At 29.1% G+C, this 18,479-nt stretch overlaps 1 protein-coding gene and 1 long non-coding RNA gene across 2 annotated transcripts; both read left to right on the top strand.

Moving 5' to 3' along the window:
• Positions 1-6,219: 6,219 nt before the first annotated feature.
• LOC135926123 (chromatin assembly factor 1 subunit A-like) lies at positions 6,220-6,933 on the top strand. The gene has a single exon (XM_065461820.1). The coding sequence runs from the start codon at positions 6,220-6,222 to the stop codon at positions 6,931-6,933; it is 714 nt and encodes a 237-aa protein (XP_065317892.1).
• Positions 6,934-12,623: 5,690 nt separating this feature from the next.
• Positions 12,624-12,929, top strand: LOC135922658 (uncharacterized). The gene is made up of 3 exons (XR_010570987.1): positions 12,624-12,711; positions 12,762-12,833; positions 12,878-12,929. It is a non-coding gene; the product is annotated as an uncharacterized LOC135922658 (long non-coding RNA).
• Positions 12,930-18,479: the final 5,550 nt, after the last annotated feature.

Genomic DNA, 18,479 nt, shown 5'->3' with positions numbered 1-18,479 from the left:
GACACTACCGTGTCGGGAAAACCGAATCGGGCATATAATTCCCTTAATTTTTTGATAACTACTTTAGTAGTATAACCATGCACTTCTGCATTCTATCCACTTGGAAAAGGAATCTACTACTAAAAAATATGATTTTTATCAAGGTCAAAGAAATCTGAATACTTTCCCAAGGTTTCTTTGATCTAGGCCAAACTTGCCCTACTTCTTTACGGGGCATAAGGGCACAAGTATTACAAGGAACGCATTTCCTGGTAATCCGTTCAATATCATTGCCCATACCAGGCCACCATACATATTCCCGAACCCAAGATTACATCTTGTCTTGACCTTGATGTCCGGCATGCAATAAATTCATAATTTTACTCCGTAATTTATAAGGAATTACGGCCCTGATTCCCCTCATAATACAACCATCAACAATAGACAATTCTTTTATAGGAATCATATTTGTTTTTCCAAGGTTTTTCTCCTGTTAAACTCAATTTTACTTGACTTAGATCTTTGTCGTTCACAGTATTTGTTTTCAAATCCTCCCAATTGGTAGGACCCCCTTTATAAAATATACGACAGAGTACGCACTAAGGCCTTCTCTCTATCAATACTTATCCTATCACTTATTTCCGGATCTGCACAGCCAGAACCTAACCTAGACAAAATATCAGGCAAATGATTCTCTTTGCCTCGACGATATTTAACCTCCACGTTAAAACTGCCCACTAATAATAACCAAAGCTGCAACCGGGGAGATAACATTAACTCCCTATTATCCTTTCGGAATAAGTGGATTAACGGTTTGTGATCGGTAAAAATTACAAATTTTTTACCAATCAAATATTCACGGCATTTTGTCAAACCGAAAATCACGGCCAAGGTCTCCTGTTCAATCACAGAATATCTCGTTTCTACATCCCGAAAAACTCGTGAGAAAAAAAGGATGGGTCTTTCCACACCATCAATTAAATCTAATAAGGCTCCTCCAACACCTTTGTTAGATGCATCAACAGCTAATATGATTTCTAAATCATTGTTGAAACATACTATAATTGGCTCTTCCCCAATCTTTCCCTTTAAAATTTCAAACGCTTCTTGTTGTTCCACTTTCCAATCGAAATGAACACCCTTTTTAAATAACTCATATAACGGAGCAGCTACCTTCGCAAAATCCTCGATAAAACGATGGTAGTAATTTACCATACCCAAAAAGGACTGCACCTCAGCCTTACTATTGAGCTGCTTCAAATTTAATATATTCTTCAAATTTTTTTGTAATGGCTTCACCTCAATCCCATTTATTTGATGGCCTAAATATTCTACCTCCGTTACTCCCAAAATGCTTTTCTCCTTACTGGCTCTCAAGCCTTTACCATGAATTCTCTTAAAAACTTCCTCCAAACGTTGGTTATGCTGTTCAGGCATCCATATAATAAAATACTCCCTCTAGTCCTTGGAAAACGGATGCCATGGTACGCTGAAAAATGGGGGCCGACACACTCAACCCAAATGGTAATCTACAAAAAGCGAACAACCCTTTAGGAGTCGTTATCGTCAATAATTTACGAATTTCCTCCCTCAAAGGTAATTGTAGATAGGCTGACGAAAAATCAACCTTTGAAAAATATTTGCTCCCTTTAACTGAGCCAAAATTTCCTCAATTCGAGGCAACGGATATTTAATCTCTGCTACCCATCGATTTAAGGTTACTCTGAAATCAGCACAGAGCCTCAATTTACCATTTGCTTTCTTAACCGGTACCAAGGGGTTGCCCATACACTATATTCCACTGAAACAATAATGCCATCTTTAACCCATTGATCCAACTATTCGTCGATTTCCTTTTTCCATTCAAAAGGAACTAGTCGACACGCTAGAAAAATAGGTGAAAGTCCTTCCCTTAATTTTACATCCCCTTGATAATCATTAAGACATCCTAACTTGTCTTCGAAAATTATTTCATATTTCTTCATTAAAAGAGATATATTTTCACGCATTTTATGTAATTCATGAATACCAATAGCAACGCTAATATGGTCTTAAACATTAATTCCGTGGAATTTACATATCTATCAGAATTAAGGGTTGAATTCTCTTCTTCTACGGTTAATTCTGTCCCTTCTATTTCATAAATTTTTTCTCGAGCACTATTAGCAATACTTTTGTTTTTAGTCTCATTTAGGGCCGAACCATTATGTATGGCAAAAATATTCCAATAATCATTGAAAGGACCTAACTGAACAATCCAATCCCACCCCATGATGGTTTCCACATCTTTCTTTACTACCCATAAATCTAGGAAAAATGTGGTATCATGGAGAATTAATCCCAACTTAGTTTTTCCCAAAACTACAATTTCAGACCCATCAAATTGTCTGACACACATAGATTTTTCAAGTTCACCCCCAGGCCAATATTTATAATAATTTCTTCTAGACATTATGGAAATGCTAGCCCCTGTGTCGAACAACATGTCGATGTCCCTCGAGTCAACTCTTACAGTAACTCTCGGACAAGGACAAGGTTCGACTAATCTCTCAGTCATTAAAATCTCATATATTTTAATTGATTGATCAATATTAATCTCATTTGAAATATCAGTTTCATGAGAATTCCCATTTGAACATAAATTCAACTCGGAATTTAGTCGTTCATTAACAATAGTCATATATTTTTTTGCAATATAACTGGGAAATTTTTCCCATCTGAAAGTATAAACATCCCTTTTATCGGAATATTTAACAATACCCTTAGGATATTTCTCCCATTTAAAATTATTAGAATCTTCATTATTTTTATCATCAGGATAAAAAAAATTTCTGTTAAAACCACGGCTTTTACGAGAATCATATCTCATTTCAGCGTGGTTATTTACTTTATTACTATTTCTACCTTCCGATCTCTTACTTACTATATGATTACACTTGCAATCATATAGTCAATTTTCTATACAATTTATGGCTACATGTCCCGGTTTGTTACATTTAAAAAACAAACGGGATTTACCATAATTCGATCGTAGAACCTCACATTTATTCGTGTTGGTGCCAGAAATTTTTCTAACATTAGAATTTTCTAATGTCAATTTCTTTAACGGAAAACCCTCACGAAAATTATGTTCTTTGACCACACAGGTCTCTACATTGTGGCCCCTATACCTACAGCGGGTACATTTCAAATCTTCTAAGATTTTCTTTTGACCAGAAAAACCATTTTTTTTAACGGAGATATTTTTTCCATTTGACCATGTCGGACCATTCGCAATAACCAATTTATTTATATCTTGATATATAATCTTATATATAATCTTAATCACTTCTTTTATTTCTTTCAATTCTCGGAGGATAACTACAGATTTCTCCATAATATCCAAACGATCATCGTTATTACATTCAAGTTTCTACCATTTCTGGTCTGCCGTTCTTGATTTCATTTGAAACCACATTTAAATTACTTTCCAAGACCGAAATTTTTTTCCAACAATCAGCCGACACCGGAGTGTCTCTTTTCCAATTACCATATACTTTGGTCGCAACCAGAGTACATTTTCCAAACAAAAATTTTATTATAATAGATAACCTACATATTATGATCAATAATAAAATTGTCACTAATGCATTATTTACATCAAATTTATCAACCATTTGATACAAATTTTGATAAGTAATACTCGGATACTCCGAAATTTTATTAAATAAGCTAGGTTCAATATCAAAATTAAACATAAAGCCCATCTCATGATATGGAAAATTTATATTACTTTAAATCGGCCGTGGTAAATAAGTAATTTTAGAATATTTGAAAATACGTTCTTTTTTCTTTATTTTTTTAAACTTTCTTTTTTTAAAATTAATTAAATTTCTAAAAAAATTTAAACAAAAATGTGATTGCGTTTTGTCCTGAGGAGAGATACAAAATATAAAATAAAAATATTGTTTTTACCTTAAAATAACGAATAACCTTGGTATCAAGACTATCCTGTAGTCACGGTCAACAACTGTCAAAAACGACGAAATTTAAAAAAAACAGAAATAGAAATGACAAACTAGAAAACTAAATAAAAAGAACTATCAAAATTGAGCAGACAATCCAAACTGGCAAAGATCTAAATATAGAAATAACTTATTCAAATTACAAAAATCGCAAAGAAACGTAAGGTTTTTTTTTATACACTTTTATTTGGGTTTGACTAAATTGCGAATGCTAAGGTAAAAATTTTTATATATTATCTTTTATTTGTAGTGAGATCCATTTTCCTATGATATAAATAACTTATAAAAAATTAAATTTTTAGATGTATTCAATAATAAAGAAATATACATTAATAGTTGAATTATCTTTTATCTCATAATAAATCGTTTAAATCTTTTAATATAATTATATAAAAATATTAATTGTTGTATTTATTCATTTTTTTAAATAATTAATTCCTTTTTTTTATTAATTTTTTTATATGGTTATGTAATTACTTTTTTGAATATTATAATTAGTTATTATTGTAGTGTTTATTCATTTTTTTAAATAATGAATTCCTTTTTTTTTATATTTTGAATATTATAATTAGTTATTATTATTTATTATATAATAATTTTAGTTGGGAATTGTTAGTATATGTAAAAATTATTAATTTCTTTCGTTATTCAAATTTTTTTTTGAAAAAATGTTATTTGAATATTAAAAGAAAAAAAAAAATCATTTTAAATTATTGTTACCCGTACTTCTAAATACAAAAAAGGTTTGATGTTATATATTTTAATATTTAATCTTCCTTTTTTTTATAATAATCAACTTCAAAATCTAACACTAATAATTAATTTCAAATTTCAATATTATTAAATCCGCAAGATGGCGTGTTATTATTTTATAAAAAATTTAAAATTATTTTTTGTTTTGTTATATTCTAATATTGTATTATTACTTAAAAAGTAAGCTAAATTCCATATATTATCTATCATTCGAAAAATTGGAAGAACAAATATAGGTTTTTATAAATTACATATGATCACATTTTAATGGTTAAAGTAAGATAAATTAATTTTTTAAAATAATTTTTGCATACTTGATATTGATCTTTTTTATAAATAGCCACTTTGTTTTTATTGCCATTATTACAATATTACCATACAATAATATCATTCTAATAAATAAGATATCACAGAAAAATTTTATCGAAAATATAATGTTTATAAAAGATTATTTTACACCTAGCATAAAAATGTATGTAATGTATAAAGATTTATCATTTTTAGGGGAAATATATATTTTCGATAAGGGATTCCGGTAATTTTATAAATGTCGTTATATTTTATTTGTAAAATGATATATTGGTTTTAAATAAAGAATGGAGAGGGGGGGGGGGATTAGTGTATTGTTCGAATTTTCAGTTGATTTCGAAAGACTTTGATTTGCTATTCTGAGATGATAACTGTTCTAGGTATATGTATATTATTATTATTGTTATTAATTAAAAAGAAAATAATATTGATTTTTTTTAATGTATTAATATATTTTTTTTTATTGATAGATTGTTAGGTTTTAGTTTTTGAAAAATAAAAGATTTTTAAGTATAATCTCAAAAGTGTTCTAGATTTTTAAGTATAATCTCAAAAGTGGTGCCTCCAATTTAAAAGATACCTGTATTTAAAAAAAAAATTAATTCGGAAGACCAATGACTACCGTTACGAAACAGGCCAGAAAATTATAAAAGGAAAAAGGAAATTCGTTAAAAAAAAGGTAAAATTTGATATTTTTTTTGAAATTTTATGTATTATTGTGTATTAATAATTTTCAGAATAATTTCGGTATTGTATATTTTATCATTTAAGACAGTGAAAATTTTTTTGATAAAATTATTGATAAGTTTTTTATAGAGTTAAAGAATTTAGATTTGAAAATTAAGAATTTAAAGTAAAAATAATTTTAAGGAAATGCTAAATCGCAAAAATATTAAGACCAACAATTATTTTGAGGTCAAAAATGTTGAGCCGTTAAGAATGTATTTTGGAATATTAGTGGTTTTTATATTATGGGTTATAATATATTTTTGGTATAAGAAAAGAAATGGGAATAAAGATATAAATCGAGTAAGAGGAGTGTTAGAGCAAGTGGAAAGGGAGAAAAATAAAAAAATTGAAAAATTTAAGAGGAATATTGAATTTATTTAATGAAATATATATGGTGAAAAATGAAAATTATTAGAAACAGATATCGTCAGAGATTCTGAAAAAAATGTATGTGAAATTGATATTAATAAAACAGATTTCGTTAGAGAGTCTGAAAAAAAGAGAAAATGGAAAAATTGAAGAAAATGAAAAAAAAGAGGAAAAGGAAATTAAAAAAATGGAACATAAAAAAAAGGAGATTAATATTGAAGAAATGGGAAGGGAAATGAGGGAGGAATGGGAAAGTGAAAGGAAGGAAATAGAGATAAAAGAAATGGAAGAAAGGAAGAAAATGGAAAAATTGGAGTTGATTAAAAAGGAAAAAGAGATGTTGAGAACAGAAATGACAGAAATGAAAATTAAAATAGAAGAATTGGAAAAGAAAAATGAAGGAAAAGGAGTGTATGGGAATGATGAAAGGGAAAATAAAAAGTGTTATAATTGTGGGAAGTTTGGACATATCAGTAGGGGGTGTAATGAGATGAGAAATCCAAGTGTGTTAACCATAATTTGTAAAAGGTGTGGGAATAAAGGGCATAAAACGGATGAGTGTTATGTTCCGGCATACAAATTGGTGAATGAAAATCAAAAGGCTTGTGGAAATTGTGGAAATTTTGGTCATGGTCATGATAAGTGTTTTAAGAATCAACAAGAAAATTCTAAAGCATTTCCGGCGGTAGAATATATAAAAAAAGGGGGAAAAAATATCTATGAAAAAAGGAATGTCGAAGATGTAACATATTTCAAATGTCGTAACATTGGGCATTATGCGAGAGATTGACCCGTCACATGACTATATGGTGGACATGAATCAATATGTGGGGTTATTACATCGGAAAACCCATTAGACAAGGGAAAAACTTTATTATTAGGAAATATATTAAATATTGAAAATAATTTGGAAATTGAAGAAAGGAAAAATAGTAATAAATTAGTGGTTAAAAATAAGGAGAATGAGTGGCCCAGGGCAAATATACAAATTTGTATTATACCAGATTTGGTGAAAAAAGATATTAATTATGATGAATGTCCGAGGGTGAAAATTAATGTTGGAAACAAGGAAATTCTAATGTAGATACGGGGCAACTATATCGGTAATGGGGTATAAGGAATTTTCAAATTTATGGCCGAATGAGCAATTAATAAATGATAATTAAACAGTTAAATCTAACTGTAATTTCGGTTTTGGGGAAAGTGAATTTACCAGTGTTAGTTAAAGGGGTAGTACAATTTTTGGATTTGTGGATAATAAAAGAAGAGGTTATGCGATTTTGGGATGGAATTGGATATCTAAATTTAAATTAGAAAATAAATTTTTGAATATATTTCAAGGGAAAAGGATGATAAAAATATTGAAACGTTAGAAACATCCGTAAAGGAGGTAGATATTAAAAATCAGGAAAACGAATTGGTGGAAAATGAATTGGTGGAAATTGAAATTTTGGAGAATATTAAAGTGGAAAATATGGAAAATGATAATCAGAAAGTTTGTGATAATGAAATAAATGGAATTTCGGAAATTGGAATATTAAAATCGAGGAAACTAAAAATTCGAGAAAGGATTTTGAGGAAATTCTCAGAAATGAAATAATTATAAATGGAAAAATGGATCAGGAGGAGCCTGATCGTGTGAATAATGAACAAGCTATAATATATGATTCTGGGGAAAATGTTAATTTGGATATTGATGATATTTTTGTGGATGTAGAGATGGATAATATTTTGGAAGCAAGTGATGAAAATTTTAGTGAGGTAGACAAAAAGTTGATTTCAAGGGAATCGGGATTGGAGGATAGTTATATGAGTGGTGATGGAATTTGCAAAGATTCGAATTTAGAGAGAGAAAAATTGTCTGTAGCACAAAATTTTCCGGTGAAGTTGGTTAGAAAAAAAATAGAAAATGAAAGTAAAGAAGATTTAGTGGTGTTAAGGAAGGCAATGGTTAATTTGAAGGAAAAATATAAAGAAATTTTTGATGAAAGATTGGGACGTTTAGTAGATTATGAAGTAGATATACGTTTGAAAGAAGGGTTTATTCCACAATATTGTGCTGTTAGGAGGGTACCGTTTGAATGGAGAGCAGAAATGGAAAAAGGATTGGATAATTGGTTAAGAGATAGAATAATTTGTCCCATTGGATATAGTGAATGGGCAACTCCATTAGTTCCGGTAAGGAAAGCTAATGGTAAGTTAAGGATTTGTGCGGATTTTAGAGTAACTTTAAATCCATGGGTTGTGGAAGTAAAGTATCCGTTGCCGAGAATTGAAGAAATTTTAGCGAATTTAAAGGGGGCGAAGTATTTTTCAAAAATAGATTTTTCATGTGCGTATTTGCAGTTACCAGGCGCGTAACCAATGGGGGGAAAGGGGGAAATTTCCCCCCCCATCGCAAATTTGACTATTTTCATAAATATCATTTTAAGCTAATAAAAATTTTACCCCCACCCCCCAGACCCCCCCTACCCACACAAATCAAAATTTTACAAATATTTGAATATTAATTTTTCAACATATTATTCAAAAATATTAATAAAATGTAAAAATATTTAGTCAAAGAGATTGAAATCAAACGATAATTTATAAATAAGGCTGAGCATGAAAAAAAGTAATGTGTCGTTAGCAGCGATATCATTATTGAATTCAATTGATCAATCAGAGTTTATCATTGCTGCTAGTTGCATCAATAAATTATTTTTAGCTCACTACTTTGTAGAAATTTACAAAAACCAAATTTAGATTTGGTTCAAGTTATTGATTTGGCGGAAAATATACATGAACAGGTAGATACAATAAGAATGAATGTAGATAAATATTTTCATAATATTTATCTAGACGTTGAATCGAAGGCTAAATTTTATGATATAATACTAATTAAACCTCGTCTAGCACCTAGGCCATTTTTGAGATGAAAATAAATATTGGCTCAACGAATATTCTAAAATATCCATTTTCATCCCATTCTTAGATACTTTTTTATAGCAAATAAAAGTACGGGTTTTAGATAAAAAACAAGTCTTTAGCAATCTTCAAGTTTTATTACCCAAAGATCCTTCTTCATTTTCTAATGCCACTATTGGTAAAATTAAATATTTAGAAAAATTTTATTCCTATGAGATTGATACTGAAATAAATTTAATCAGTGAATTCGAATTGTGGTATAAATATTTATACGTTTAGCTATTTTACCTGAGCATGCTATTGATGCGCTCAATCGGTGTAAAGAAACCTTGGCTCAATTTCCTAATATTTCGAAGTTGTTTTATATTCTTGCATGTTTGCCTATTACAACATGTACGAATGAAAGGACTTTTTCCAACTTGAGAAGGTTGAAAACATATTTACGAAGTACTGAATCTCGGCTAAATGGGTTAGCTCTGTTAATTATACACAGAGATTTGGTTCCAAAGACAAACGAAATAATTAAAAATCTTGTATTTGATAAGAAGTTAAAAAAAACTTGTTAATTTAATTATTTTCTAGTCAATATTTTAAACTACTATTAGTATTTTCAATAAAAAAAATTATATTCTACTTATATTGTATGAGAATTTAAGCTGAGGCTAGTTTTTAAAGCAAATTTTATAAAAAAAATGACATTACACTTTATTTCAACTTTACATATAAATAAACCTTTACATTTAAAAAAACTTTATTAAATATAATATACCTAACTTGAAATAATAAAAAAGAGGCTTGTAATGATCTATCCATAAGCACGAATTAGTAAATAATAGTTAAAAATAGAAATATATTTCCCCCCCTATAAGAAAATCCTGGATACGCCACTGGCAGTTACCTATGAAAGAATCTACGAGAAAATTGTTAACCATAACGACGTTTAAAGGATTGTTTACGTTTTGTAGATTGCCATTTGGATTAAGTGTTTCAGCACCAATTTTTCAGAGGACAATGGCTGCGGTTTTTCAAGGGTTAGAAGGTTTTTTTTATTATATGGATGATGTATTGATTACAGGAATAACGGTAGAACAACATAATAGAAGGTTGGAAGAGGTTTTTGAACGAATAAAAGTTAAAGGATTGCGTGCGAGTAGTGAAAAAAGTGTTATGGGAGTTACCGAAGTTGTATATTTGGGACATAAGATAAATGGAATAGAGGTAAAACCGTTGGATAAAAATTTGATAAGTATTGCGAATATGAGAAAGCCGGTGAATAAGGCTGAAATTCAATCGTTTATGGGAATGGTAAATTATTACCATAGATTTATTGAAGATTTTGCAAAGGTGGCAGCTCCCTTATATGAGTTATTACGGAAAAATGTATCTTTTGAGTGGAAAGATGAACAAGAATTGGCGTTTGAGTGGTTAAAATTACAAATTAGCAAGGAGCCTATTTTAGTATGTTTTAACAGCGAATTGGAGGTTATTTTGGCGGTAGATGCCTCGAATAAAGGTGTTGGAGGAGCTTTATTGCATGTGATAGAAGGTGTAGAAAGACCGGTAATATTTTTTTCGAGGGTATTCAGAGAGGTGGAAACCAGATATTCGGTGATAGAACAAGAAGCTTTGGCAGTTATTTTTGGATTGACAAAATGCAGAGAATATTTGATAGGGAAGAAATTTGTAGTGTATACAGATCATAAACCCTTAATACATCTTTTCAAAAAAGATAATAAGGAGTTAATAATGTTGCCTCGGTTGCAAAGGTGGTTACTGCTGGTGGTAAGTTTTGATTTGGAGTTGAAGTATAGGCAGGGAAAAGAGAATCATTTGCCGGACATTATGTCTAGATTAGAAATCATTGATGAGAAACAAGAGGTGAAAATTGATGAAGAAAATGGAGAGGAAGCTCTTATCAGGATGTTAACTAAAGTGTTAAAGGGTAGTCCTACCAAATGGGAGGATATTCAGAGATATACTATGAAGGATAAAGAATTGAATTTGGTAAAATTGTGGATTACTGGGAAAAAACCATGAAGTGATCAGGGAAGGAAATTTAAAAATGTGGAAGCGGAATTAACTATAGTAGATAAATGTATTATGAGAGGAAATAGAGCGATCATTCCTCGTAATTTAAGAGGAAAAATTTTAGATATTTTACATGCGGGTCATCAAGGAATTACGAAAATAAAACAATGGGGACGGGAATACATATGGTGGCCGGGTATAAATGAAGAAATTGATAAATTAGGGAAAAATTGTGAGGTTTGTAATGCCTGTGCCAATATGCCCCCTAAAGATAAAAATAGTAGTTGGCTGAAAACTAAAGAACCTTGGGAAAGAATTCATTTGGACTTTTTCGAGTGGGAAGGGAAAAAATTTGTTTTAATGGTGGATTCTTTTTCGAAGTGGATAGAATTCTTGGAGGTACATGGGTTATCCACGGGAATTGTAAAAAAATTTTGTAAAAAAATATTTTCGAGATTTGGGATACCGAAAGTTATGGTATCGGATGGAGGTCCAGCATTTATTAGTATAGGATAAAAAATTTTGTATCAAATTAAATGTGAATCATATAGTTACACCACCGTACCATCCTAGTTCGAATGGACAGGCGGAAAGGATGGTGGAGATTGTTAAAAGTTGGTTAATGAAAACTAAAGATAACCGAAGTGAAATATGGGTATTGCAGTTGTATTATAATAATGCTAAAGGCAAAGATGGTAAATCGCCTGCGGAAATATTGTTAGGTCGAAAAATAAATATGTTTTGGATATGTTGAAACCTGGGGAAATTGTGGAGATACAGGAGAAGGAAAATCAGGTGAAATATATAGTGAATCAATTGGTTTGGGTTAGAATGTATGGAAAATGGAAAAATGGGAAAAAGGCGCGGTGATAGAGAATTTGGGGAATAAATTATGTTTAGTAGTAATGGAAAATAAAAGTGTAGAAATGAGACATTGTGATCAATTAAGAAAGAGGGGGAAATAAATTAGAATAGAATAAAAAATATATATAGAATTTAGAAATATAGAATAGAATAAAAGGTTATATATAATTTAAATATTTTAAACCATTTTAATTATTAAATTAATTGGAACAGGAATATCTTAGTCGATTTCGATTATTAAAATATTTATACGGGTCATTTCGAGTTATGATTATTAAAATATTGTTCGGTTCATTTCGAGTTATGATTATTAAAATATTTGTTTAAGGATCATAAAAAAAAACTGAGATATAGTTTGGTATATATGTATATATATGGGAGGGCCTCCTTTGATCGTATTATTTTGATCGTAAAATGGTACCTTTGTCCATTTCAGGTCAAAATGGACGATTTTTTAATTCATATGAATTTATATGCACGTAATTTTTCTAATTCTTTATATCAGATTAATGTAGTTATGTATACCTATTAATAAACATATATCAATGTATTATTTATTAGATAATGAAGAGCTACTGATTTTGAATGCCTTTAATTGATGGAAATAGAAGCAACTATAAATATGATTACAAACAACGTATACCTATTAATAAACTGATAAAAATGATTAAAATTTATTATTTATTAGATAATGAAGAAAGAAGAGCTACTGATTTTGAACTCCTTTAAATAATGGAAATATTTTTCTAATTCTTTATATCAGATTAGTGTAATAATGTATACCTATTAATAAACATATATCAATGTATTATTTATTAGATAATGAAGAGCTACTGATTTTGAATGCCTTTAATTGATGGAAATAGAAGCAACTATAAATATGATTACAATGTATACCTATTAATAAACTGATAAAAATGATTAAAATTTATTAGATAATGAAGAAAGAAGAGCTACTGATTTTGAACTCCTTAAATAATGGAAATAGAAGCAACTGATAAATATTATTAAAATTTATTATTTATTAGATAATGAAGAAAGAAGAGCTACTGATTTTGAACTCCTTTAAATAATGGAAATAAAAGCAACTGATAAATATGATTACAATTTATTATTTATTAGATAATTATAACTTATAAATAAAATTAATTGATAATTTGGTCAGAATATTATATTTTATTATACATCTATATTATAATTATACATAAGTTTTATATAACAAGATGCTTTATCCAAATAAATATTTATTTATAATTTTTAAATTATATTGAGTAATTAGATTTTGAATATTCTTTTCTTTTATTATATATTATCCATCATGATACAAGCACAAATTCCCTTTTGAAGTTGGAATATATTGTATATCTAAAAATTACAGTGTCAAAATATAAATTACTTATAATCAGATTATGTAAATGTAATAATCAGATTATGTAAATGTAATAATATAAATTATTTACTTAAATTTTCATTGTTGGAATTATGTAAGTCTAATAAAATTCCTGCATTGTTAATGTCTTCCAGGTCTAATTATATATCAGCTTGTTTATTCAAAAATAATTATTTTATATGTTACTTATTGATTACTAGATGAGCTACTGGGTTGGCTAATATTCTGATCTATATTACACTGAGAATCTTTATCTAAATTAATGTATGTAATCTAGATAAGTTTAGTATTAAATATACCTTCAGCTGTTAGATGATTTTGTGTCACTCTAAAAAAATATTTTTTTAAAAATCAAATTAAATATATCATACTTTGTAATGATTCATTTCTTCTTTTAAAAAATAGTCTTAAATTATCAGCTACAGTATTAAGCATAATGTTTTTAAATGATTTTAATTTACCGCGATTAAATAGACCAATCAGAAAAATGGACAAAATTTACGATCAAATGACTTTACGATCAAATGACTTTACGATCAAAGTTAGGCAAATCATATATATAATTGAATAGTTAGAAGTATGTAAAGGTAAAAGTAAGAATTATCTTTATGAGATACATATAACTGAATATGTTGATAATTCGTTTGGTTTAACAAAAATGTATATTGCAGGTCATCTTTTGTTTTATTAAATATTTGTTCTTAAGTGAAGTGAAGCATATCGTGGTTAATAGTTTTTTTTTTGTGTTAAAAAAAACAGTTGAGAGATAAAAGGAAAAGTTGAAGAGGGGAATTATTTTATAGTAATGTAAATTGTGTTAACTTTTTAAATTGATAGAATGTTGAGATAAGAAATCAATTTATTTGGTAGAAAGAAACTAATTTATATTTAACGTAAAAGTTATTAATTTTATTATTGTAGTGAAACATATGCACCGAGAAATAAAAGAGTTGACAAGAAAAAGGATAAATTTAAACAACTTATGAATTATTATTGAAAAAGTGAAATTTATGCAGCAAGAGATAAAAAGTTGATTTAAAGAGGTTTGGAAAGTATATATTTTGAAATAAATAATGAGGGTGGTGAGTGGATTAAAAAATGTTATTTGTTTATCAAATTAATTGTTTATTGTGAAAATAATAATTAAATATAAGTTGGAATAAATAAGAAAAGTTAATGATGTTTAGTAATTAATTTTATTAATTAAATTCGGAAAATTTGTTGAAAAATTTATTGATAATAGGAGTGACCATGAACACGTATTACGTTAACTTAAAATCTAGTATCCTGCAGATCAAAAAGCGCAAGCAGGAACTGCTTTAGCCTGTGCATGGACTGAACTGGCAAATAGGAAGGAGGAACTTGTGAGAAATGGTCAGCCACCAAACCAACCAACGATAAATGTGCAACCATCCTTTCATAGATCAAGGATGAGTGTTCAGCAATTGTTCAACAGACCTATATTCCGTTTAACTTGTTTTGCCTGTGGAACAGAAGGACACAAAGCAGCTAACTGTCCCAGCAATACTTATGTTATCAATAATAATGATAATAACCAAAATAAAGTCAATGATTCGAATTTTGCTCGTGCTAGCACAATTCTGGATCGTTCTAATGTAATCCTGCCTAAGCAAGTACTCATGAATCAGAAGAATTTTGGAGTGCGTAAGACACTTATGAAAAAACCAGCATTGCAAAGGAAAAGACCCGTCAAAATGAACGTAGCTGAAGAAGTGCAACAAGAATTAGCAGAGATGGGTATAAATGAAGTAATGAATAAAGAGGAGCAATATATATTATAAAATGTAATATTTTTTTTATATATATATTTAGTAACCTGAGAACGCCTCTTAAAAATAAGGGAGGTGTTCTAGGTATATGTATATTATTATTATTGTTATTAATTTAAAAGAAAATATTATTGATTTTTTTTAATGTATTAATATATTTTTTTTTATTGATAGATTGTTAGGTTTTAGTTTTAAAAATAAAAGATTTTTAAGTATAATCTCAAAAATAACTTGGGGTTTTAACGTCGGCTAATATCTAATGAGAATTGTTGGTGGGTTAAGCGTCCATGTATTTCTTTTTCTACAAATTTTGTTTTGTTAAGTTAATCGTTAAAGTAATATAATTTGATTGTTTAAATGTCCATGAAAAGGGTCTTTGGATTTTGTAGCGAACTTTTCGTTGAGTGGCCCTAAAAAGGGCCTTTGGGTTTTATGGCTCTAAAAAGGGCCTTTGGGTGTTATGGCCCTAAAAAGGGCTTTGGATAAATTAATTCTGAAATAAATTAGTGCCTACTGGTTAATTTTTATGTAGGAACTATAATAACTAGGCTCTAGTTCTATCTGATCTAGATCTTTTAGATTTACACGGTTTTTTAGATCCTGTAGGTTGAATTAATGTCAATCCACCACATGTCGAGGTATTTTTTTTTGTTTATTTGTACACATTTAATATTATTTTTTTACGTTGATCGTCACTTATCTGGTCCCATTCATGACGAATTTTTGTCACATCATTTTGTTAAATAATAATTTCCCATACCAAGAAGGGCTCTTTCAAAATCTTTTTCTTGTGCTAAACTTAATTCATAAATTTTATTGACCATCATATGCACAGGTGTTGTAGAATCTCGGTTAAACTTTATTTTTAACACATTATTTAAAGATTCGCAGTTATTGTTAGTATAAAGATACGATATCACCTTATTTTTTAAAGGTAAATATACATATAAAAATAAATTATTTTTTAAACTGGCATCTATATGTTTCAATAATTTAATAAACTGTTTATCTCTACAATAATCTCGCAGTTTTTCAACCTTTTCTCCAAAGATTTTATCGCTTAATGAAAATACAAGTCCTTCTTTGCCAAAAATTTTAGTTACAATATCTTCCCTTGTCCTTGAATCCATTCCCTCTTTATCCTGTAAAAATAAGTTTAGATTCTTTTTCATATGATAGGTGCATAATATATGTGTAGAATTACTAAAATTCTTTCTTAACGAAGTTATCAAACCTAGCTCCTCATCGCTGCCGAATATAAGATTTTCAACATTTATTTTATTTTTTTTGAAGAAGCCTTCCAAGTGCGAAAAGAAAATGTTAAAAGTTTCATAATCAGAGCTGCCATGCAAAAATATAGGACCAAAGAATATAGGATGATCCTGTTATTTAGACATGAGCACTTGATTCTTGAAAACTGTTGTCGTCACAAACAAGGGACCTAATAAGGAAAATCTTGAGAACAAATATATATAATATTATCTAACATTAAACTAGTTTATAATATTAGCGAACATACTCTGTCTGGGCTTATATCTATTTTTTTTAATATTGGAATTCATTTATCTGGTCAGAAAAATTTTTCAAATCATTTTTATGCAATTCGTTAAATTGTATATTACGAATTTGTTTGATATCTCTGGAAGTAAAATATTCTTCATTAGCTATTAAATCTTGGTACACGTCTTTTGAGGCTAATGCACTACCTTTTCCTTAATTTGTCGCATTATACATACTGGGGTATGACTATAAACTCCTGCTAGTATCTGTTGTTTCCATGTGGAAACAACCCTGGATATGTTCCTATGTATTCAACTATAAATATAGATTGAATAAGATGAACTGAGCTGTTTAAATATTTATCTAAATGGCATATTCTTCTTTTATACGTTTCACAATTTTTCAGTTTTGTATAATAAAGATTTAAAATTACCAAGTCCTGAGGATTTGGTTGTGGTTTTGCAATAAATATATGATTATATCGTTTTGTGGTGGACTTGCCAAATAAGCCATCCTTAATAACCATAGAACCACTGCTAATTGTATTATCATTGATATTTATACTATAATAATATTTTGCTGTACCTGTGGATGTACCAGTCCACGCGCCACAATCATCGCTATGCACTAATTTTTTACCCCTTTCTTTCAAAATCATATTTTCTTTATTACTTATTGTAAATATAACATTGTTTTTGATACCGGTTGGTATTGATTCTAGAATATTTATGGGATTCAATAACATATTCATAATATTATCGGGGTCTAGAAAAGGTAAGCTGCTACTAACAATTGATGATAAATTAGTAATAGTTGGAGAATTATTGTTAACTGAAGATGGAAATATGAATGGTGAATCATTAAGGATAGCTGGCATCAAAACGGGTGATAAACAAGCGATACTAGATGGGGAATTGATTAGAGGTTGAAAATATGTGGAGGATTATTGTCTGCTGATGATGAAATATGTGATAAATGACTCATACTAGACAGGGATTTGATTGAAGGTGAGATAGGTGGAGAATCATTGTCAACAGAAATTGGAGAATAGAATAGTAAATCATCATCAGATAAAATAGTTGGTAAATAGCTAATAATAGGCGGATATTCGATTGGAGGTGGAAAAATATGTTGGGAATTATTTTCAACTAATGGAAATATAAATGGTGCTACATCAATTCTAGGTGACAAATGACTAATAATTGGTGGAGGACTCGATAGTAATGATTGTAGGTAACAGAAATGATTTGGTTTAAAATTCGCCAATTTATCGGGGTAATAAACTCGACCACATAAAAACTAAGTTAATTGAACGCCCATATACTGGTGTGGTATAGGCGCTATACATCCCACGATTAGAAGGTGGACAATAAGATTGAAATGCTTTTCCCAAAGCTGCACTTGATGCATAAAGATGCATCATTTGTGCCCAGCCTCCTACCATCAATGCATCATTTAAAACATGATTGTAATCAGTAGTGGAAATTCTTTCATCACTTATTGTTTTATTACTACTGTAAAATTTATCATCTATATCATAATACTTTCTATTAATTATTATTTCAATTGCTGTCAAGAGTCTCATGTAGAGATGTTCCTCCTCATGACCAAAAATTGCTAGAGACAAGCAACGATAAAAACAATTGTCATCCCCAATAACTTTTCTAGGCGAATAATCTTCTAAAAGATGCCCCTGAAATGATTTTAACAACCTTTGAGAAATAAGGTCTTCCTCCCCAACTAAAAAATTATCATTACATTTAGTTGATAAATTGTAATGTAAACTGATAAGGCTCAATCCATTTACTGCTGAATTAACTGAAAAATTATTCTGTAATCTAAGCAATGAAGAGCATG

The sequence above is a fragment of the Gordionus sp. m RMFG-2023 genome, chromosome 1 (genome assembly GCF_954871325.1).
Source record: "Gordionus sp. m RMFG-2023 chromosome 1, tfGorSpeb1-WG-v2, whole genome shotgun sequence".
NCBI classification, from domain to species: Eukaryota; Metazoa; Nematomorpha; class Gordioida; order Chordodea; family Parachordodidae; genus Gordionus; species Gordionus sp. m RMFG-2023.
The sequence above is the reverse complement of the archived record's forward strand: the minus strand, read 5'-3'. Positions and strand labels throughout refer to the sequence as shown.